Source organism: Lytechinus variegatus, chromosome 7, assembly GCF_018143015.1.
Source record: "Lytechinus variegatus isolate NC3 chromosome 7, Lvar_3.0, whole genome shotgun sequence".
Classification (NCBI taxonomy): Eukaryota; Metazoa; Echinodermata; class Echinoidea; order Temnopleuroida; family Toxopneustidae; genus Lytechinus; species Lytechinus variegatus.
The window spans coordinates 20,785,478-20,810,454 of NC_054746.1; the positions used below are offsets into that span (position 1 = coordinate 20,785,478).

The 24,977-nt window shown below is 35.5% G+C and overlaps 1 protein-coding gene across 1 annotated transcript in view; it reads right to left on the minus strand.

The window, feature by feature from the left end:
* Positions 1 to 19,566, minus strand: part of LOC121418709 (calcineurin subunit B type 2) — a 33,616-nt gene extending 14,050 nt beyond the window's left edge. Inside the window, exons 1-3 of the mRNA XM_041612771.1 lie at positions 19,464 to 19,566; positions 15,490 to 15,529; positions 2,329 to 2,505 (exon numbers count right to left, since the gene is read on the minus strand). Coding sequence (XP_041468705.1) covers positions 2,329 to 2,505; positions 15,490 to 15,529; positions 19,464 to 19,466 — 220 coding nt within the window. The 5' untranslated portion in view covers positions 19,467 to 19,566. The remainder of the gene's footprint in view (positions 1 to 2,328; positions 2,506 to 15,489; positions 15,530 to 19,463) is intronic.
* Positions 19,567 to 24,977: the final 5,411 nt, after the last annotated feature.

Below are 24,977 nucleotides of genomic sequence, written 5' to 3' on the forward strand. Positions count from 1 at the left end.
ATTGACACCTGCATTCTTCAATTTCCATTATTGAATTCTTTGAACGTGTGCAGGTTCATGAGGCAACAGATTTAAAGAAAAAATTGTTTCTTTTCCCTTTTCGGTACAAAAAATAAATATAATTTCAAGGTAAAGGAATACCTATTTAACCTATAGTACGGTATTGGAAATAATGAATGAATAAAGCATTGACCTTACTCATGAATTAAAATGATATTGTTATATAAGTCAAAAGAAATCAAACCTTTTCAAGCAAAAATAACTAGACTTTCTTGATTTGTGGGCTTTGTACATTGCGATATTCAGAGAATATAGGTCTGTGGGCTGTACTCTGGCATTGGATTACAGAATAGGGTTGAAGTTCACCATTGTCCTGATCAGCCAATCAAAAGAAATATGCAAATGAGGTCATTAACATGCACATATTTCTGATTTTAATGGTTTCATTCTTGATAATTAATATGATGGCCAAATATTCACAATTTCATTGTTCTGTTTCTATATCTGAAACAAATTTCATTCATTTTTTGTTAAAGCATCCATTTTATTCCTTTCTGGCTCCAATTTCATGAAAATTGGTGAAAAGCACAATGGCCATTGGAAAGTATTGGGGCCACACCCATTTTTGCTCAAACAACATATATAGCAACATGCAATACCACAACAACCGCCGGCTCTTTGCACCATTTTTTTTTCTTTTCCATTCTTGGATTATGATATGAACAAATTTTCTGGTAATATTTTTGAAATTGGGATGAACTGGGAAAATTCCCCTCTTGGTATCTATTCAATCTCATTTATATCAAGGTGTGGAAATATGACACCCAAAGTTTTTGCAATCAAGTAAACCAATATAACGTGCCCCTGTCGACAACATCAGTATTACTGCGGCCATTAAGCTGCATGTAGTCATGGCAACACATCATAATGCAGTGCAAGGTAACATTGAATGTTTACATACTTGTCAGAAATATCAGGAACTATGCAGTTCCTACATAGCTTTTAGTGTGATTGCTCGCACTTCACTTTACAGAGTAATTTGCACAAATGAATGAATGAAGATGACTATGACAAAAATGATGACGATGGATGATGATGATAATGATGATGATGATGATGGTAATTTATGGTTTACAGTGTATGATTAGGGGGGAGGTGATGATGACAATGACGATTTATTTTTTTATGATGACAATAAATGATGGTTGTGATTATGACGATGCTGGTGACTCTGATGATTGATAGTGATGATGATGATGACAATATTAAAGGAAAACAGTGATAATAAATTGGGTTTTAATTCTACAGTTCCCTTTGCTATTCTAGGTAATTATACAGGCTTATAATCCATGTAGCCAGACCATGCAAGCTCAAAATCTTGAACCATTTCAAATGCACTTATGACTGCCATAATGACGGGATGTATAACTGGGAGTTGAAAATCACGCAGGTGGGGATACCTAGCATCAAGGATGAAGTATAGATTACGTGGAGGAGGAAACTACCTCTCTATTCCCCCCTCACACTGAGGACCGTCTGATGTGCCTCCTCCTTCGGCATGCATCAGAGGTGAGAAATGATGAGGGTGGATGGACAACATGAAAAATTCATTTCTGCATTCTTCTCGTGCAAAAAAGCCCTTTGCATGGGCATAATGGAGAGGGATGAGTGGGGGGAATGATGCTCTTTACTGTAGGGTTCTGATGTACATGTAGAGTAGCTTATGGGACAGATAAGTATTAGAGAGAGTGAGAGGGAAAGGGTAGAGAGGGTGTAGCTTAGAGTGGAGAGAAAGGTCAAGAAAGATCATAAAGGCAATGAAAAATAAATAGATATTGATCGAGGTAGATATAGATGGAAAATATATAGTTAAAATAAATGAAATAAAATAGAAAAAAAATAAATGGAGTAAGATATAAGAATAAAGATCAAAAACAAAGAAAGAAATATGTGCGTCCATTGGAAAAAGATGCCCCTACTTTATCATGCACCATCCAAAACATGCAACATTTTGACCTTTTACTCGCAGAATCTCAATTAAAAAATGACTACATTTTTGTGTTAAATGGACATTGAAAAGACAAAGATCCCCCTAAAACAAAATAAAAAATTAATATAGCATAAGTAAAACTGCCCAACTTTGAAACATTGAAAATTTACCCTACCTCTCTGTTTGAAATGAGGATATTAATTCCACCCCCCCCCCTAGATAAAAATAAATACAAAAATTATGATAATGATAAATGAAACAAATAGAAGGGAAGCCCAAGACAAGAACCTTAGTGCACTTTTACTTTCCATCCCCATACACATTCATTTCCAACTTACCTTTGAAATCTACCTCTCCGTTTCCATCCTCGTCAAATATATCAATAACCCTTTGAACCAGTGGATTCTGCTGCAGCTCCGGTAATGACATAAACTCATCCACACTCAGAGATCCAGAGTTATCAAGATCAAGCTTCTTGAACCGCTTCCCAAGCCTACGGATCTCATCCGCATCAACTGTCAAAGAAAATGTGAACTGGGCACAATGAATGCTTCATCACAGATTGATATGAATGCATGTACATGTTACATTTACTATATCTTTTCTGAGATAAACTTATAGGGGTGCTCAGGGTTGAAAATAATAATAACTAAAAAATTTGATTAAAATTCAAACAGCAAAATGTGGAAAAAAACATCAAAATCTGATAAATCAAAAAGTTATTGAATTTAAAGTTTAGCAATATTTATGTGAAAAGTTATATGAACATTGTCATGAATATTCATTACATGGACTGATGATGCAGTGTCCCCACTTTACCTTTTCTGATGTTATTTCATGATTTCATCAATATTTTATATCTACGAAGTAGGTATTTTGGTTATTGGGTTTGAAAAACATTTTAGAATTGCATGAATTTGTACAATCCTAAACATGCATGATAAAATACACATTTCTGCATGAGAGATAAATGCAAATGTCTTTTAAAATGCTATTGTACTCAAAGTACCTTTATTGTTTCATGAGGGAGGAAACCAAATTGTACATTATTGTAGTTCAAAATCATAATTCCAAGTCATAACATGAAGAATATAGCATTTAACATCATCACTCTTTCATTTTCATACTACTAGTACTAAAGTAAGTGATATTAAAAACTTTATTTTACATCTACCATAATTTATAGGAATTGTTCACTGTTATGTCTGTTTGATTTTTGTATATCTTTTTAACTTCAACCTTACATTACAATGGACTTGATGTTTAAATAATTTTAATGCTCTGTGATGGGGATTGTCACAGCAGAAAACTGTGCCACCCTACAATTTGGATCACCGTATATAATTACAAATCCACTTGTAGACTGAATAAAATATCAATGCACACATATCCACTGCACATGAAGGTTATTAGCTTTAGAAGGTCTCATTATAGCAAGTCAATTAATCCCCAGGGACAACAAATTGATCATTCCCTTTAAACAATAGATTTATAATTTACATTTCCACTGTGTGAATGCAGGCAGGACAAAAATTCATGATTTTTCTCAAGTGGGCTTTCGATACACACACTGACTTGAAGACTGTACTGAGATAGTCTACCAGCACAGACCCTTATTCATTCTTTTATTTTCTTCCTGGGTCTTTAGCGATGCCTACAGCAAACATGTCTACTTGAAATGTCCACTGAGCTTTCTGATTCGGAACAGCTTCAGTATTAACATGTTAATGATCTTTTTCACTGTGCTATTCAAATTACCGTAGCAGGTTTTGACAAATGAGAGATTTCTGCCTGCAAAACTAGTTCAATAGACTGGAGGGGGGGGGGGGGGGAGGAGAGGTTGGAAGCCTGAAATGACAATTACCTCATGAGGCGAGTATTGATTCATCATCACAGTCAAAGTCAAGCGGTTAAATGACACACAATCAGTCCATGCACACAACAATGCTACATGACAGCATGTAAAGCCAGACAGTCTGGAAAAGTCATGTTTCTCTTTTTTTTACAGACATACATGTTGGGTGACAGGTATAGGTTTGTTTCTTCATCCCCTTATTTGAATCACTGTCCTCCCCTTCCCCCTCCCTCTCTCCCTCTCTATTCTCCCCGTCTTGCTTCTTACTCCTTCCATTTCTTTCCAGTCTTTCAGATTGATACCACCATTTCTTATACATTTAATTGATGGGGAAGGGGCTCTAATAATCATTCTAACACCAAGTCTCAACATACATATCAGTATAAACAGGTCAAGATATATTTTGTGAATTTGCCAATGATTATGTATTTCATTTTACTTAACACCAAGCCTTAAGATTTCCGAGAATAGATGCGCAAACTATTGAGTTACACTTACATGTACATATTCTGAATAGAGCGCAATGAAAAAATTACTAAAGACATTTTGATAACTGTTTAACTCAATATAAATTTTGCATATCTGTATTTCCATTATGGTTTCATTCATTAATGATCAAAATCCATTGAATTAATTAAAATGAATTAAATTGAAAATAATTAGAAAAAAAAATTATTAAATGTAAGGACAAATCTCAGCATTTTAGGCATAGTTCCCTTATCATATTCCCGTACAAGATAATGTACATAAAGCTATTCTTCCTTGCATATACATGTATATACATTTTCAAAAGGTCTAATTGCAGTTTTTTTTAATAAAATTTGAATGTAGGTTTCTCACATAAAGAAACTTACAATAATGTGAAAAAAAAATCAGTTTGATTCATAAAGACAAATTGCCCTTTAATAATCTAATCCCTTTGGTCAATAAGTCAAGAATTTGTCTATGCTAATGTACAAAATATCTGTAGACCTAGGTGTAGGTAAAGACAAATATTTCACGGTAGCTGAAATATCTGGCAGAGTAAAGGCCAAAGCCAATACAATAACAGGTGGTTGGAATACAAGCTGGGTGCTTCTTCTATTTAGCGTTCCAAAGACAATCACAGCCGCTCTGCAAACTCTGTGGAAAGTGATTCCCAAGCAAGCGGGCAAGCATTATATGCACATTTCCCCCTCTACATCTCAAAGATGCATTGAGCCGACAGCTCAGTTTGTGCGAGTCAGACTGACATGTTTAAGAAATCATAAGTACAGGGTGTATAATAAAATTGAGAATTTATTCTTATATCTGAATATGAATGGAGTATATGATCAATATTTCTCTCAACTTATTATGCAGGTTTTGGGTTGGACAGTTTGCAAGAGACAGACTGACATTTCGAAGAAATCATAAGGGTAGGGTGTATCACGAAATATGTGTGAGAATTTTTCAGAATATTTCTTCACATGAACACCATATATAGCCCATCCCCCCCCGGCAGCTGGTATGTTACACATACATGTATCAACACGAATACTCTCAGATGGTAGACTGACATATTCAGGAAATATGTAAAGGGTGTATCATGAATAAAAACAGATTTTTTTTCTTAAAAAGTGAAATATGAACATGACCATATATGATTGCCAATTCAGCATAATATCATCAAACCAAAGAATTTAATTTACATAAATATATCACTTCACTGTTTCAAATTAGTTTTTTTCCGTCAAAATGTGATTTTGTTTGGATTTTGATTGTGAGCACAAAAGGCATACTATGTGATACGGTAATGACTTTTGAGAAAATTTCTTTCAGGGGCCGATTGCACGAAAGGGTCTTTCCAAGGACCGTCTTTCGTGTCGCCCATCTTTTATGATACGCTATAAGTGGGGTGTTTCTGAAAAAGAATAAAATTCGTCAGCTTGCTTTTAAATCAAATTTTATACAATTTCATGATATATCACATCATTTTATAAACAAATATTTTGTTAATTTTAACGGACGAATGAAATATGTTTGCAGGTGATTTATTTAAAATGCGTTTCACATGGCGCATCATAAAAGATGGGCGACACGAAAGACGGTCCTTGCAAAGACCCTTTCATGCAATCGGCTTCAGGATTCAAAATCCCAACCAGAAACCAGAACTAGATTTCCTATTCATAAAAAATGTAATGTCTCCAAGTATTATCAGGTGCACAGGGGCAAATTAAGCAATCATTGTGAGCATTGTACATAATTATATCAAGGTACCTTTCTACTGAGCACTAACTCCAGGATGAAACAGATAAAATGCAATAGCCTCGATGCTTCATCCATGCATGCAATGCCCTTCTTTTATAAGAATACAAAAGTTATCATCCTTCTCCCTCAACCAATTATCTTGTTTAATTGACAAATCATGATGACTGAACTCGGAATTCATAAAGCAGATTAGATCTAACGTCTTTCTGAAGCATTTCGAAATCATCACAAGTAACTATGTACTGCATGCATACAAGGTCACAGATGCAGTATATCAAATCACTCTGTGGTTATATTTTTCTTATCAATTTTTTTCTTGCTGTTCTTAATCAGCATCAGTGAGAGCTTTGTATAAAATTTGAAAGTACTAGTACTTCATGGCGTTTTTTTTTTTTCGTTGATTTACATCAGTTTAGGAAACTTGTATTTGTCTATCATGTTATAGAAATACATGTGATTACTGAGAAATTACGTGAATAAGTGTTTTTATATTTAGTTCACAGAAATGTGAATGTACGGTAATAGGTATCTCCCTGAACACTGATAAATTATTATAATTATCAGTCATGGACAGAGCAAAGCCCTTCAATTAATATCTATAACTGATTGTTACAAAAAAAACCAACAATCTAATCTATATTGGACACTAAAGAAGACCATAAGTGTTCAAACCGCTGCTCTAGATACAAGTAATTTCTTTCTTTTCTTTTTTCATTCTTATATTTAACTCGGCTAGCTTAAATGTCAGTGAACTGTTGATTATTGGTCTACCATCTGTATAAAGCCTATCTTAAGGGAATGCCTGTAATATCAACTTTGACAGTCACATATATAAGGCTATAAGCACACTGGAAGAATATGTGTTCAGAGGCCGACATCATCAGAGCTGCAAACCTGAACATGTACATTTCTGTATTTTTCAAGCTGAAAATCCTTATTTGGTGAGGAAATCAGTATTTTCTAAGAAATACCAAACTCAACACATTTACATGACACTTTAGAAATCAGTATTTTGCCATAAAACATCAGTATTCTTTTTATTTTTCAGTAGTAAAAGACTAAAAATTAGTACTAGTTGGCAGCACTTTGATCATCATAGCAAGAGAGGGAAAGGGGTCAGGAAAAGAAACAGGAAAAGAAAAAAAGTAGAAAATATTAGGTGCTCTCACACATCACCCATCAGAGAACTACATATAGGGGAAGGCGGGGTAAGTTGTGACACTTTTTGCATTTTGCATGTTAGAATTGACATGACTAGTACTATTGTAGAAATAAGTACCTTGCCTTTAAATTTGATTCTTGGGATTTTTTCACCTACATATATAGCTTTCTACCCCCACACTGAAAGTCATCGTGACCTTTGAAAAAAACGATGTCAAATGGCTCAACTTGCCCCATATATGGGGTAAGTTGTGCCACCGTCTGGGGGTAAGTTGAGCCACAAAAACTACGTACAAAATGTATGGGGGGAGAACCAGCATGTCAATTTTTGTTTAAAGTCTTTCCACTTGCTAATTCTCTATAAATACTAACATCCTTTAAAAGGAAAAGGGCGGTCATGTAAATTTGCTCCTTTCAGCCTGCATTTCAATCGATTTTTATGGTTTGTTTGTTTTTTAAGATACATTACCATAAGAATTACCATGGCTCAACTTGCCCCATGCTGTTTGGCTCAACTTACCCCAGTCCGAACTTAGTGCGATAATTTTGTATCCACACATTTATTATGCATATAAAAGACTATGACAAGAGTGAAGATCCATACCTGGACTAGCAATGTTGTTATCATGTCTATACTAAATTTAAAGACGTGTGTTTGAATAAAGTACTTATCTATTTCACACTCTTTTTTACTTTTTTGGCTGAAATTCATACTTTTCCCTCTAAAAAACTACTTTTTGTTTCAAAGTGGAAAACAATGTGGTGGGGTTAGAGGTTATGCTATGGGTCATCAATACATGACACCACCACAATGTCTGACTCATTCATTATTGGCCTGGGGCTGGTGGCTCAACTTGCCCCTATGCTCAACTTACCCCGCCTTCCCCTACTTATATTAAGAAATTCATTTGTGGGCTCTATCACCAATTCATTATTTTGTGAAATTACACCTGCTAGAACTGGACATACATGTATAGTTCTGGCAGTGTTTCAAATTCCATCATTACATTGACGAATCACAAGTGGATACCGTGCGCGACCAAAAAAACGTAAAAAGGATGTCTTTTTCAAGATAGGGCATTTACGTACGTAACGTGATAAGGGTGTCAAAAACACAAAAATAATGAAAAAAGGGTATCTATTTTGCTAGGAAAGTTACGTGTTTAGGGTCAAATTTGCGGGGATGATAAAACAAAATTAAAGTGTTTTATAAAGGATGTCCTTTTTGCCCAAAACATTACGTGTTTAGAGTCCGATTTACGGACGTGTGAAGGTAAAACCGACGAGCGACGGACCCATGACATAACAATAAAATATCGCTGTACTTGTTTAGGGGTTCATTTCAGGGACTACTTGCCATGATTTTCGTTTTGTTTCCAATACTTGTTAAGGGTAGGGTTTTACACGCCAATACTTGTTAAGGGGTGCATTTTCGGAATATGGAAAATGCATGTTTAGGGTGCTTTTCTAGATCCCATGGAAGTGGCCCCTTGGGGTAAACCCTTGTCTTTGATGAGATCCCCTACAAATATTTTTCCAATTCACTTTCACATTGCAAATATTACTTAATTTGATTCAACCCGAGATAAAGGTTCTCATAATTCAGAGATTTCATATTAAAGCACTTTGCTTTCACACTGGCAAAATACAGGTTAATTAAAATTGAAATACAAAATACTGGAAATTTATACAAAGGTTGCTTTTTTAAGTGAGGAAGCCAAGGAGTTACATTTATCAGGAGAGGTTAATGCATACTTTGATTCTTTGCATTGGATACTAGTAGTTATTACTTTAAAATGCCATTTTCAGAGTAGTCATCATTCATCAAAGGTACATTTTTACATGTTGAGAGTCACATCATGGCTAGACTGATAAAAATATCAAAATATAAATATTTTGATGACAGCTTTAATAGAATAAGCTAGATTTTAGAATTGTAACATGGGTAGCAACGTTCATTTGCCTCTAAAGATTATCAGGAGACTGTTTTCAGGCACTATGAGACTGTCCCATTGGTATATTTTTGAAATACAGCCTAAGTTTCTAAGCTGCCTTCAAAATTTATAAATTTTCATTGTGGCTGATCTGATAAAACCTTGTATCTCAAAATCTGAATATTTTTATGACAGCTCAGAATACATGTAAGCTGGATTTTAGAGTTGTAACAAAATGTTTAAAATTTGATGTTTTATCAGCCCAGCCATGACATGCATATTCACATGTAACTTTTAGTCAAATATCACTTGGGAGCGTTTTGTGAAAAGTTTAGGCAGTGTTTTATTAATGAATAATTTGCGCTCAGCCAATCAGACGCAAGATTTTGCAGTAGCTTGTAACAATCATAAGTGAAAATTTGTTTCATGAAATGCTACCCTGCTATCTTTTCTTTTATGAGGGATGTGTAAAAGCACCCACTAAAGAAGGAGGAAAGAGAGGAGTGAGTGGTGACGAGACAGTGATGAAGACATACTGGATACAGTCCAGAAAAGCTTTGGTAATCTAGCTTGGACTGGGTCTGTGTGGATAAAACTTTTTCACTGTAGAGCAAAGAATATTAGCATTTCTAAAAATTGAAAGTTGCTCAATGGTAAAACACACTCAACAAAATTGATTTCTGCAGTCTTACACATGTTTCACCATCTTGCCAATATACATGTAGGGCCTATATTAATGTGGCCTAATGTTATTAGATCTTGTAATTTGCTTTCAATGTCCCTGTGATAACCCCTGTGAAAGTTCTCTTTTTTTTTTTTATTTGAAAATACCAAATGATTTGTATTTATTTCCTTTTATGAAAATTACAAAAACCTTTTCTTTCGCACTGTCAAGTTTTCTTTTATTAGGTGGGTGTGAAGGAATATTTTGCGACATGATGAGTGATGGCTTTCTTTGGAGTATACTGTACTTATCAAATATTCAGGTGGTAAGGGGCTTCCAGATCTTGAGTTATAATTAGACAAGCTTCAGTGAACACTGCCACCAAGTGTGAATAATGGTGCTAAAAGAGCTACATGCTAATCGTTTATGTCCTGCCAAAGATGGGATGCTGTTGCTGATGCAAAACATATTGGGTCCTGCATCAGGGTCATTTATATGAACAATACAATAATGCAGTGTAAACAGAAGAGTATGGTAGAGCTACATGTATTAAAAAGCAACTTAGGAATCAAAAGAGCAATTCACACAGAGATTCACATGTACATTATATCACATGTCTGAACTTTTAGAATGTTGGTTCTTTCCCTTTTCTTCCATAAACAAAAGTTTGATGAAATTTATTGATGCAGATAAGTATTTTTGGGGTATTTCCATTTACATGTATCCACTTAAATGATGCACTAGGTATTTACCCTCCAGATTTGTCCCAAGACAATTAGTATCTTCATCCGTACCTGCAAACTCGTTTGAGAATTTTCCAAATTCAAATACATCATTTATCACAATTTTTTTTAAGTTGATCAAAGATTGTACATATGTGATGTAATACCCCCAATTATGCGGCTAATAGCAGCATAATTTGGTCGCAAAATCGGAGGAGGACCAGAGTTATCCGCATTATTTTGATGCTGCAATTATCTGCATAATAGCAGCATTGGGACCATATTTTGACTTTATAAACACAATTCGAAAGTAATGCGGATAATAATAATTGCCACGGAGCGGTCACAAGGTCACCCTTTTCCTATGCAAGCGCATCGGAGGTGTGTGCGGTTGCCATGATGATTATCGTCCTTTTTCAGGACGGGCGCTCGTAAAAATAGTGCGGATTATTTTCGTAGTTTATGAACGCAATTTTTATTGAATTATCCGCATTACTCTTAGGCGGCTAATTGGAGGATGGGTTTATGAAGGGGGTATAAGTAGTCTTGAGATGACACCAAGGTAGCTCGCCAAATCAGAAAAAGCAGATCGCTTTTGAAAAACATGCCTGATGTAGACTAGATTTCTAATGACCAGGACGCACACAAGTAGCAAGCTGGTAAGTCAATGTTTATAGTGCAATAAGGGAGGCAAACAAGCCACTCAGCCAGTTATTACACTTGTTTCAACGTTAATTGGATCACCTCTGCTCATATGCCTGTCATACGTGAAATCCCCATATAAAGACAACATTATGGGACACTGATTATGATAATCTATGCTCCTACATACAGAAGCAACAATACAAGCACATGTTCATGTACATTCTTTGAAGAATGGTCTTTCTTTTCCTCAAAGCAAAATATTCTCTCTTTTTTTCTATATAACAATCACTGTTAAGATATCACAAGCAATTTCCAAGAATTTATTTACTTTTTTTTTTAAATTTGTGTTTTTTTATATAGTAATCTTTACATATTCATTCACTTCGCTCAACATCAATATTACGAGAGATATCTACATCTCAAACAATCTCATGTGGCAGTTGATCTGAGAGTTTGCAAAACCTCTATATTATTGAACAAGCATGGAATAATAAATTGATACATATTCAAAAACATATACATGTATTTCACAAAGCCAAACTATAGTTCATCTATTCGCTTTTCTTGAAGATGAATTGAAAACTTACCTATCAATTCAAGGACCTTCAATGATTTAGAAACAATACAAAACATTAATCCCATTCCCAATAACTATGTAGATTGTACACTGTAGGTTTTATTTCCCTTCAGTATTATTTTGCAGGTCTGCATGGAACATCTGATTGGGATATTGGGCTTTCTCACATATTTATTCCGAGTATGTCATATAATTTTTCTGTAATTTGGATCCATTCCCTTTTTTCCTGATATTAAGTTTTGATGAAAATCTATCAAAGAATAACATAGTTATGCATGTATATTTGAAGTTTATATTTTGTGATGACACAAGCAAATACCTACATGTATGTAATGAAATGTACATGTATATTAAACTAATTTCAATTTTCAAATAGTTTGTGAAGATAAAAAAATGCATTATACAGTGCATATCAAAAAAAGTTTACACTTTGAAAAAGCCCTGGGAATTAAACAAGTGGAATGCCTCTGGCCGTCTCACCTGCATCACGCGGTTCAATATAGCAGCAGTGCCACTTTGAATACTACTCTAACTCGCACAAGATGTTCAGTGATACATGGTTACTCTTATGTCCACTTTTTATGAACTAGACCAATAAACTTACAGAGATATGATGGTTATTCAACAAAAAACCCCAACATGGCCAAAGTTCATTGACCTTACATGACCTTTGACCTTGATCATGTGACCTAAAACTCGAACAGGATGTTCAGTGATACTTGATTACTCTTATGTACAAGTTTCATGAATCAGATCCATAAACTTTCAAAGTTATGATGGTAATTCAACAGATACACCCAATTCGGCCAAAGTTCATTGACCTTTGACCTTGGTCATGTGACCTGACACGTGCACAGGATGTTCAGTGATACTTGATTACTCTAATGTCCAAGTTTAATGAACTAGACCAATAAACTTTCAAAGTTATGATGGTAATTCAACAGATACCCCCGATTCGGCCAAAGTTCATTGACCCTAAATGACCTTTGACCTTAATCATGAGACCTGAAACTTGCACAAAATTTTCAGTGATGCTTGATTACTATTACATGTATGTCCAAGTTTCATGAATCAATTCCATAAACTTTCAAAGTTATGATGGGAATTCAACAGATATCCCCATTCGGCCAAAGTTCATTGACCCTAAATGACCTTTGACCTTGGTCATGTGACGTGAAACTCATGCAGGATGTTCAGTGATACTTGATTAACCTTATGTCCAAGTTTCATGAACTAGGTCCATATATTTTCTAAGTTATGATGACATTTCAAAAACTTAACCTCAGGTTAAGATTTCGATGTTGATTCCTCCAACATGGTCTAAGTTCATTGACCCTAAATGACCTTTGACCTTGGTCATGTGACATGAAACTCTAATAGGATGTTTAGTAATACTTGATTAACCTTATGGCCAAGTTTTATTAACTAGGTCCATATACTTTCTAAGTTATGACGTCATTTCAAAAACTTAACCTCAGGTTAAGATTTGATGTTGACGCCGCCGCCACCGCCGTCGCCGTCGGAAAAGCGGCGCCTATAGTCTCACTTTGCTTCGCAGGTGAGACAAAAATATACAACATGTGGGTAATTTTTTTACATACAATCTTGGGTTTGGGTCTCATCTTTTCAATGAAGGTAAAAGTTTTGACAGAATAATATACTTGAGTGAGCACCGTCCATTTTTGTAAAGCTCGCAGAAATCTGTTTGCGCAGAAATGCTCGTTTTAAAACTGTGTCAAGGGGAAAGAGCAAAACATTTCTCATACATTTCCCTTGCACTTTTAGTGAAATCAAACGGATACATTCAAGCATTTTGTAACAATTTTGCCACCCAAATTGAAATTTCAACACTTAGTAAGCACAACCTTTACCCTTTTTGTGCCAGCTGGATCTGAGGACATAACTGAATCTGAACAAAAGTTTTTATCAGACATCTCCAGCAATTTTTCACAAAGTTTTATCATTTAAGGTGGGTTTACTTTTCATTTTTCATTTTGACAATGATTAACAATTTTAATGAAAATCAAGCCTAAGCCATTTCATGTAAATCACAGCTCAGTGTAATGCAAATATCGTCACGATGGCCTTGGTGTGTGGGGAGTGGGGTGGGGCGCAATGCACTCTATGAAGTGTTTTTGGCAAGGAAACAAGTTTAAAAAAGTAAAAGATATCTTCATATCAATTATACTAGCTAAAGTCCATGTGTTCTTCAAGACTAAGGTCTACTTTTATTCGCATAACTATTTCAAAGTTCTGCGCAAATCACTTTTCACTAACTTTTCAAAAGTAAGTGGTGCTCACTCAAGCGGAAATATTTTTCGACAGTTATATCGTCATTTGCTTAAATGGATCTGTACCAATATTAAAATGTGGAAAAGTCTTCAGGATATTTATACAAATGTCTAGTTTTACAGGATTTTTTCTAAGTGTAAACTTTTTTTGATACGCACTGTATAAAGAAATAACACATATCACATGGGGAAGCAGCTGACACATACATGTACATGCAATGAAACAATTTCACTCAAAGGCTTCTCTTCAACGCCATGGTGAACTTCTCCTTTAAGCACCTATTTGCTCAACACATCCAGAAAGGCCTCAAATTCATGCCGTTTTGAAAGACATATATTAAATCAAAGTGACAGGAAATTGGCAATTAATACTCATCTAACACTCTAACATATTTATATACCAGCATTTATTTCATAATACAGATATTTTAAATGCGAATCATTGCTTCGGAACAACAATCACATTTTTAATTAAAGACAGAGTTAGGAATACTGATAATAATTGAAGTAGGGCCAGATCTAGGACGTCATCATTCTAGGCCAGGCTCAATAATTACTATTCTAACAAGTATGAATGTGTACATGTATTTCTGATAGCATAAAAATAATTCAATATGACTTTACAGGAATAATATGTTTCAATTGAATTTGAGCATCTAGATTTTCAATTTTTGTCCAATATATATCAAAATTAAAGCACTGATGTATTCATTAATTGGATTTAAGCCAGAAAACTTGCTTTGGTTTGTGTATAATTTTATGTAAGATTAGGTGCCAAGCACTGGCGGATCCAGGGGGGGGGGGCACAACTGGCCTGTTGTGCTCCCCCTTTAGAAGCACAATTGAAATTTGTAATGTTAAAATGAAGTTAAAAAAGAAATGTGCCCCCCCCCTCTTTTGAAAGTAAAGAGCTTAAAAGATAAGTATGATGCAAATTATGGGAAGAAGTATTTTAGAAGGAAATTTTCCAGACTTACATGTATTCATGATTGGTGAAGTAGCACCTACCACAAAAATGTCTCTAACCGTAAGAATGCATCATAGGCTTCATTGTGCTGCACTCAACCTAGGTTTAGGTGAATGTGTAGCTACTACCTGGCGCAATTAATTCCTTGAATGCACTAACTACTGTAAGCAGTTTGAACGAAAGCTATAGTAATGAAAATGATAGTTGTGCTTTGTATCCTCTAGAAAAGGTGCTAAATCCAGTTAACATTGTTGTTGTTGCTACTATGAAATATAATCTAAAACCAATAAATAGATTACTTTCAGGAAGCCATGTGCTTCACTAAATATCAAAATCGCCAGAGGTGTTGTGTCATTAGGGGTCCAATGAAGCAATGCATGAACTTTAAATTTCTGCATTTTCAATAAATTCAATTAATTTCCTTAAAATGAAAAATAGACTTTGAATTACTTACAGTTGGAGCACATCTCCATAGGTAGTGTGACATCGTTACCCTGAAAAAGAAAATGAAATGAATACTTTATATTTCGGAGGTAAATTTTCTGTGGGCATTTCATATGAGACAAACCAGCTTGAAAATCACAATGAGATACAATTTTTCTATTACTATTTTAATAGTATACTTTTGAAACAGCACTATTAACTAGGTAACAACTTGATTTAATGTTTAAAAAATCAGGGAGAGCATCAAAGGACAAAGAAAATTTGCATTTGAATTTGAAGTTTCATGTTCCCTTAAGCCACGAGATATGTGCAAGAAAACTTCATACAACCTTCTGCCAGCCAGGCAATGAAATAACCTTATGTTTTATTTTCAAAGTTTCCAAGTGCATTTCAAATGTGACTGACTGGCTCAAAAATCACAATTAAAAAAATAGTTTTAAATATACTTTGAACAAGTTTTTTAATACAGTTTGATTACATCTGAGTAAATCTCATTCTTCATAATAAAAGTTGAATTCATTGACAGACAAAATGAAAATGTATATATATCAAACACACTAATTATTTTACATTCAACCAACCTTGACAAGCTGTACAAAAAAAATTTTGAATTGAACACTCATTCATATTTCTATTGAGCACAATTGCAACTTACATGTAATGTGGGCTTTGAACTACATGTAGGGGATCACATATGGAAATTTCAAGGTTAGAATCAATAAAAACAAAATACATCATGTAAATAATGCATAACTATTCAATCACTTTCTACCTCAAGCAACATGAGCATCTGATTTGATGAAACTTTTGATCAATGTTTACTTTAATAAAGGACAAGTCCACCCTAACAAAAAGGTGATTTGAATAAAAAGAGAAACTCCAAAGAGCATAACACTGAAAATTTTATAAAAATTGAATGTAAAATAAGAAAGTTATGATGTTTTTAAGTTTCCCTTAATTTCACGAAAGAGTTATATGCACATCCTGGTCGGTATGCAAATGAGGGGACTGATGACTTACTATTTCATATGTATTTTATTATATGAAATATTCTAATTTTCTCCTCATTGTCCTGTAAAACAAAGTTTTATTCCTTCCTGAACACTTGGCATTACCATTGTTATAACATTTAATGTTCCTTTATGTCAAATTGGTAAAAATTGAAATATTACATAATTCAAACAATAAACAAAAGAAATAGCAAGTAATGGACATCATCTACTCTCTCATTTGCATGGCACTGATTTGTTCATATAACTGTTTAGTGAAAAATAAGCAAAACTTTAAAAATGTTATAACTTTCTTCTTTTTTTTAACATCTAATTCCGATGAAATTTTCAGCATTATGCTTGTTTGATTTTTATGTATTGATTCAAATCTTCATTTTTCTGAGGTGGACTTGACATTTAAAGCACCAACAGGACACAGAACAATTTGGATGTAATTACAAATATAACACAAAAGAAAGTTCATTATATAACTATTGCCCATGTCCCCCAAAAATTGTATTTTTGAATATCCTAAATCCCTAGTCTTGAAAAGACTACATCTACAATGCACATAAAAGTTGTCCAATAAGAAATCATACTTCTTTTTCCAAAATATATGTTACAAAGCATAAAAACAAAAATAGAAAATAGTCAAATGATAGAAAATTGAGATTGTCCCTGTTTATGAGGACAGTTTTTTTTTCTCGATTCACCCTGGCTCTGCAGGGCTTGGAATGCAATTACTGGAATTGAATGCTACAAATACATTCTGTGTCATCAATTAGACTACCTTCTACTCCGGTATATATTTCATGACTTGCAGTCTTCCAAACATCCCAAAGGACTTGTTAATATCATGTAACCGAAACCATTCCAATAGTCTTAGCACTTGGCAGGTGAATGAACCTTCATGGATTTGTTGGGTGGAGAAATAATTACAATGAAACATTCCTTGTATCTTTTGTGGGTAATTGTTTGTCCTGTGTGTTCCTGTCGTCCTCAGAAGAATCAAGAACACACTTGTCAAAATGTTGAATTTAGGTGGTCCTTTTTAGGACCAAAAATTGCCCACAGAAGGTACCATAGAAAACCCACTACATCCATCTTCTTAGCCAAGGAAACCTTCAGATGTTACATGAAACAATTCTAGGAAACAAAGATGATCCTTCTTGTCTGACCCTATCAATCAGCATGATCAGTGTGACTGTGAAATCACTGCAATTCATCTCTAAGCCTATCTATTTTTGACAAAGCTACTTGAGTAACCGTTATTACTAGGCCCGAGTCATAACGTTTAACCGACCATTTAAATGACCATGAATGCACAAAACGTTTTCAAATTTTGGTAAAACGTTTTAACTGTGTGGGGAAAAGTGACTAGAAATACCTTAATTTGACCAGATACTCCCTAGGCTTAATTCACATCATACTTCTTTGAAGTGAATTAAGAACATAGAGTAACTGAGCCGGTGTGCGACCCTTTGGCTTTAAGCATTTTTCCACCGTGTAACTATTTTGCACAAACTAAAAAATCCATACATATCATTTTAAAAGGACTGATCATACTTCCCTTTGTTATCAAGAAAGTTTGACCAATGAAAATCGCAGTGCGCCAGTGTTAAGCCTGATGTACATTTTCTATGCGATCCCGCGAGCTCTGTGAGGCAGCTGCAATTTGCCTCTAAATGGTGTGCAAATACTGCTAAGTTCCATTACAAAAGCATGTAAAAATGGCGTGCGCACACTCAATAGCCAACACATAGGGACTGAAGGTTTGCCGCGCTGCTGTTGTAATGTTGTCATGTTTTTATTTCATTTTTTATCATAACATGACTTCCGGGGAAAAAATGCATCAGCTGTCAAAAAGTGCCAAAGTGACATGTTTCTAAAATCCACGAACATTGGGCAGATCATGAAAGATCAGTTTCTAGACCCCTTATTGCTTAACTGCGAGGTTAAGAAATAGCGAGTGTGACAGATGTGAGAGATGTGGTAATTTAGATGAGAAAATTTCAGTGTCCATGTCATCGGATGATTATGCTGTGTGATAGTCAGCAAGTGAATGTGTGGCGTGTATGTATAGTGTGTTGCAGAGTTCAGTGGTATATTGCAGAGTTGGCCTTATCCTGAAATAAGTCACCTCTCTTCTCTTGTGTGTCAGCGTGTGTGTGTGCGCTCGTTGTGTATAAAGTCCATGGGAGAGGAAAGAAGCAACCACCGCTGACGAAATAAACGGCAGTGAATGGAGTGGTGACTTAAACCAAGATAATGCCACAGAGTTTTCTGAACCTGCCGCAGACTGGTGCATGGCAGCACACCAGATAATATGAATGGAATTATGAAGTGAACATTTTTTGTTATTAATTTCTAAGGTGCATTTTTGTCATGACTACCTACTACTACCTACTAGTACAGCTCCAACTTCCAAGTTAATATGCTAACTTACACTTAAATTAAGCCTAGCTTTTGTCATAGTGAGACTGACGAGAGCAAAGGCAAGCCAGAGTAACTGTTAGGCCTATCCCTAGCCTAACGTTAGGCCTATAAATTTTATTTTTACAAAAAAAGGCGACGCGAGACAAGTTAATTAATTAACTTAAGACAAGATATTTGGTCTGCGACTTGTACACTAATTGAATTGACTAGCTTTCTCAATTTGATAACTCATACAGAAATTCAGGATGACCATAAATAAGAATGAATATACTTTTTGAATATTGTATAAAACATCCAATCACAATTTCTTTCAAAAATCCAGACGCAACCAATCGCAGTGTAGACCGAGACGGGCTTCACACGATCATGAACGTATGGGACTGCACTGGGAGTTGTCCTGCAGCAAAATTATGGGAGGGCCAGTCAATTATTTACGCAATTACTTAATGAATACGACGATGCTTTACATAAATTTTTCAAAATCCACTCTAAAACAAGAATTACGCATAAAAACAAAATATATATCACAAAAAATACAGAATGTGCAACAAACACTCACCATTTTGTTACCGTATCTACAACAAACTGCGATCTAAATTTGCTCTAATGCAATGGCCAATTACATCCGGGTACCGGTACCATGAAGAAACGGAAATACCCTGGCGCAGGTTACGGATATCTCCCAAGTTTGGCTCAAAATGATATCTCTATGACCTCGACCTACAAGTCCTGACATTCAAATCATCAATGATCCATCATCTTCGTCATCATCATTAACAACAACTACAACATTAGCTCCATCACCACCATCACCACCACCATCATCATCATCAACAACAACAACATCCTCATCATCATCGTCATCATCATCATCATCATCACAGGCATCATCATCAACACCATCACTCATCATCGTACGTCGTCACCATATCATCATCATCATTCAGGGATCGAGCGCTACTTATATGGGGGCATCTTGGGAAAAAGAAAAAGGGAATTAGAAACAAGAGCAGAAGAAAAATGTATTTTCTGCCTGTTACAATTCAAGTTTGATATCCCTGTAATTCAGTGGCGTAGCTAGGATTTTTTTTCCCGGGGGGGGGGGCACTGGGGGGTCCTTGCTTTTTCAGGGGGGCACCGGCCATTTTTCCGGTGTGTGTATGTGTCCACAAGGGCAGATCCGACTTTCGCCAATAGGGGACGGGGCCCGAAATTATCTTCACCTATATCAGTCACTTCTTAGTTTTATTCTTATAAAACAACATAAACATAAAATAATCTCATAAGCCTTATAAAAAGTGCGAGCGCGAAGCGCGAGCGATTTTTTTTTACTTTAATGTAATTTTCCTGAAAAATTTAATTTTCTGGGCAATGTTATGTGTGATCCTGAACAAGATTTGTATGTACCCCCAAGCGCGAACAGAAATTTTTATCAACTGTTCTAGCATTATCGAAAAGGGACCTGTTAAGGACTGCTTACAGTTACCCACGAAGACGGTATATATTTTAACAATGCGAGCGCGAAGCGCGAGCAAATTTTTTGACATTCCGACCTAAAATAAAATGGTCATTCTAAGCACTTTTTGTATTAATTAATGGGATAGGTATGTAACTAAACAATTGATGCGAGCGCGAAGCGCAAGAGGAAGAAAATTGAGATTTTAGACCTAAAAGCGGGACACTCTATTCATATTTTGTAAGTCATAAATAGGATATAGTCAATTGGGTATCATTAATAATGCGATCGTGAAGCGTGAGCAGACAATTATTGATATTCTGATGTAAAACTGGATAATATAAAGAACATGCAGGCTATCGCGCATGTTTTATATTTAGACCTAAAATCTGGGCATTCTGAATACATTCGTTTAATGGAACATTATGGAATACACGTAGACAATATAAACTTGGCAAATCAAACAATGTGACCACGCAGCGTGAGCTTAAAATGCTGATATGTAGACCATAAAACGGACATTTTACAGAGCACTTAAATTTGTAAATGAAAAAAAAAATAATGAAAGCTCGATGTCCGAGCTCAAATATGTTTTGCATATTGACTTCAAAACTTGCTCCACATCAGCCTATTGAGCAAGATATGAATCCCATCGAACAGGCAATTATGGCGCGAAGCGCCAGCAAAAATTTTATATAGTAACATGAAAAGATTTTTTTTTTAATTGCAAGTCTTCCCCTCACATTATTTCATTCACTCGTCTTCCTCCTCTTATTTTCCTCTTCTTTTTTCTTCTGTCTTTCTTCTTCTTTTCATTTTTTGGCTTTCTTCTTTCTCCCTTTTTTCTTTCTTTTTTTATTTTGCTCTGCCATTTTTTTCTGGGGGGGCACCTGGGGGGCACACCAAATCTCAGGGGGGGGGGCACGTGCCCCCCAGGCCCCCCGTAGCTACGCCACTGCTGTAATTCAATTAAGAAAAATAAGTCGCCCACTTTTCCATGAAAATACCGTGCCGCCGTCCCGGTCATCTTCACCACTCCTCATCATTAATTATTATCATTCTTTATCATCATCATTGACTGTCATCGTCGTCGTCGTCAGTGGCGCACAGTGCACCTGCCCCCGACGTTTTGAAACATTTTATATAGGTTCATTTTAACCCAATGGAAATGCCCCCTTATAAACGGGCCCCCCTGGGGCCCGTTTGCAGAAAGAGTTGCGTTCAATCGCAAGTCAAAAAATCAATCGCAAGTCCCAAATGCGCGCTGCTGATTGGTTGAAAATAAAGTTGCGCAAGATTTTTAGAGTTACGATTGATTGCAACTCTTTCTGCAACGGGCCCCTGTACCCGGCCCTTTCATCTTCGAAGGTTTTCTTTACCCGGACCCTTTTTCTCACCGAAGCTACATAAAACAAAGTTGTTCCTCCATGAACATGTATTGTGGAATGACCATTGTTTTAACATATTGTATTCATTCAAGCTGGTAAAATAATGTCAAATTTGTAAAAAAAAAAATTGTCAAACATAAGTCAAAACATTAGTCAAGCATGAAAAAACACAATTTGTGAGCGAGTGATATCATCGACTCTCTCATTTGCAGATCCCCGAGTCGTGTATAACAACTGTTTTTGTGAAAAATAAACAAAATTTAAAACAGTCATTACTTTCTTATTTTATATCAAATTTTGATGAAAGTTCGAGGGGTATGCCTTCTTTTCTTTATTGATTCTAATCATTTGTTTTCCTTGGGTGGACTTGACCTTCAACAATTTCTGATTGAATCAGAAAAATCTCCTTCAAAAAGCTTTTGCTCAACATTCATAACCACCGTGACGGCAACTTCAGGCAGGAACAAGATGGTGAAATGCCTGCATGCACACAATGCCCCTTTTGACAAGTAAACGCCTTTTTTGCCCCCCCCCCTCCCCAGTCGCGGTTCTAGGGGTGCTTTGGGGGACTGAAGCACCCCCCCCCGAAAAAAATCAACCGCAAAGAAATAATAAAAACATATATTTTTGTATGTATTGAATAATGCAGTATTCCATTTATGTTTTAGCTCTTATTCAATTTCGAGAATATTCTCACTCTGTTGCTACACGCTCCGTCATAAAAAATAACATTTAGATACAGAATACATTAATCCTGCAAAACAATAGAATGCTTAACTTTTTAAATTTATAATTGACCTTCCTATAATTCACCCTAAAACGAATACGATTGCTGTAATTGTTAACTATTTTGGTCAAACGCGATCTGATTTTTTTTTTCGTTTTTTATTTTATTTTATTGGGGGTGAGAAAAAAAAATCAGTCGCTATTTTTCCCCTGACCGAGGCTAAAGTTATTTAAAACATTTAGTTTTAGAGTTAGAGTTGTCGATCCATATTTCGGATTGAGGGTGATGTGAAGAATTATGTCCATTTTTTGAATTTTAGAGGATTTTACACATAAGAACTCCAAAAACTTGACAGTTTTCTATGTATATAATAGTAATGATAGTATTTGAATGTCAAGTATAATGGTTTCATTGCATTGGCGGCGAAAGCATAACAAATTAGGGAGGATGGAAAAAAAATATTTTCACCCGTATTTTCCCAGTCGGCTGCTGAAAGCTGTTTTTTATATATATATTTTTGTTTACGGGGTAGTCTACAGTTTTAAGCACATCTTAGTTTTTTCACAAACATGATGTGATATCTAACAAGGCAGGCACATTTACAGAATTTTACACCCCGTGGGCCCACCTGATTTTGGTGCATTGGGCACTTTTCGAAAATGGCACCCCCATGAACATGAATGAGGAACAGGATAGTAGCTAAATATATCTTTGATGCGAGCGCGAAGCGGGAGCTGAAAATTGTTGATATTCCGACCCAAAATTTGATATTCTAAAGCACTTTTTGTTACCATGAATGGGGTGGGTATCTATTTAAACAAATTATGCAAGCGCGAAGCCCAAGCTAAAAAATATTTATTTTCTGACCTCAAATTTTGACATTCTAAGCACTTTTGGTCATTATGAGTAGGATGGACATTTTTTATATCCCGACCCGAAACTGTGCATTCTAAGCACTTTGTGACCATGAACAAGATAAGTATATATCTATTTAAACGATAGATGCGAGCACGAAGCGCGAGCTGAAACATTTCGGTAATCTGACCTGAAATTTTGACATTTTGAGCACTTTTGGTAATCATGAACAGAATGGATATTTAACTAAACATTTTATGCGAGAGCGAAACGCGAGCTGAAAATGTTTGATGTTCCGATCAAAATTCTAATGCACTTTATTGTGACCATGAACAAGAGGGCTATTAATGTAAACAACTGATGCAAGCACGAAGGGCGAGCTAAAAAAGTTATATTATATTTTGACCCAAAACCTCGGATTGTAAGCACTTTTTGAAACTATATGAACAGGATGGTCATGTTACTAAACAATTGATGCGAGATGGAAAAAACGATGCTAGAAACGGTGACACTTGAATACTGTTTTCTGTAATACGTGAAGAGAATACGTGTCTCACTAAATTTGCCTTTCAAATAATGATAATGCCAGCGCGTAGCGCTAGCCGATTTTGTTTTTATTCAGTACTTTTTGTAATCATGAACAGAATACAATAGAAACTAGAATCGCGAGCAAACAATTCGTGCATATTGACTTTTAGATGTGATATTCCAAGCTCCATGGTATCCCAGTGAGCAGATTATTTCACTTAACAGGGAAATCGAGCGCGAAGTGTGAGCGAAATTTTCATTTAAATGTAATGACCCGATATTTTTTATTTTCCAATTATCCCCTCCCCTTATTTTATTCACATTTCTTTTTCTTCTTATCTTGCTCTCTTCTCCTTTTAAAAATAGTTTTTGTTCTTACATATTTTCTTCTTCGTGTAGTGCGAAGCCCGGGTGGAGTTCAAAATGCAAAGCCCCCGGCAGCTTCAGAATTGATTATCTCCAGAGGGCATTTTGTAAAATATATCTATATTTAAATGAAATCAGCATCCTAAAATGGCTAAGTAAATCCAAGTAGAACATTTGGTTTGTTTAAAGATATAGAACCAGGCAACAACCAATAAGATTTAAAGAATCATTATCTTTTTCTTCATCCATGATCTTCATCATCATCAACATCATAATCACTTTCTTTCTTTTTTTTCTTTCTTTTTTCCTCCTTCTATTCTTCCTTCCGCCTCAAAAACTGGATATTCTAAACACTTTTTGTAATCATGCTGTGCGAGTGCGAAGCGTGAGCGGAAACAAAATTGAGATTTCAGACTTAAACACAGGACATTCTAAGCACTTTTTCTAATCCTGAATAGGATAGGTAAATAACTAGACCAAGGCCTAACTATAACATTGATGCGAGCGCGAAGCGGGAGCTGAAACAAAATTGAGGTTTCAGACCTAGTAAAGGGATGTTATAATCCCTTTTCTAATCACAAACAGGGTAGGTAAATAACTAGACCAAGGGCGCCGGAAGCGGGGGGGGGGGGAACTTGCCCCCCCCCCCCAAAAAAAAAATGAAAGATGAAAAATGATAAATTATTTAAGGACAAATTATCATAGTAAGCCTCGCGTCTTTTGACGAACAGTTCCTCTGTGAAACATAGCTTT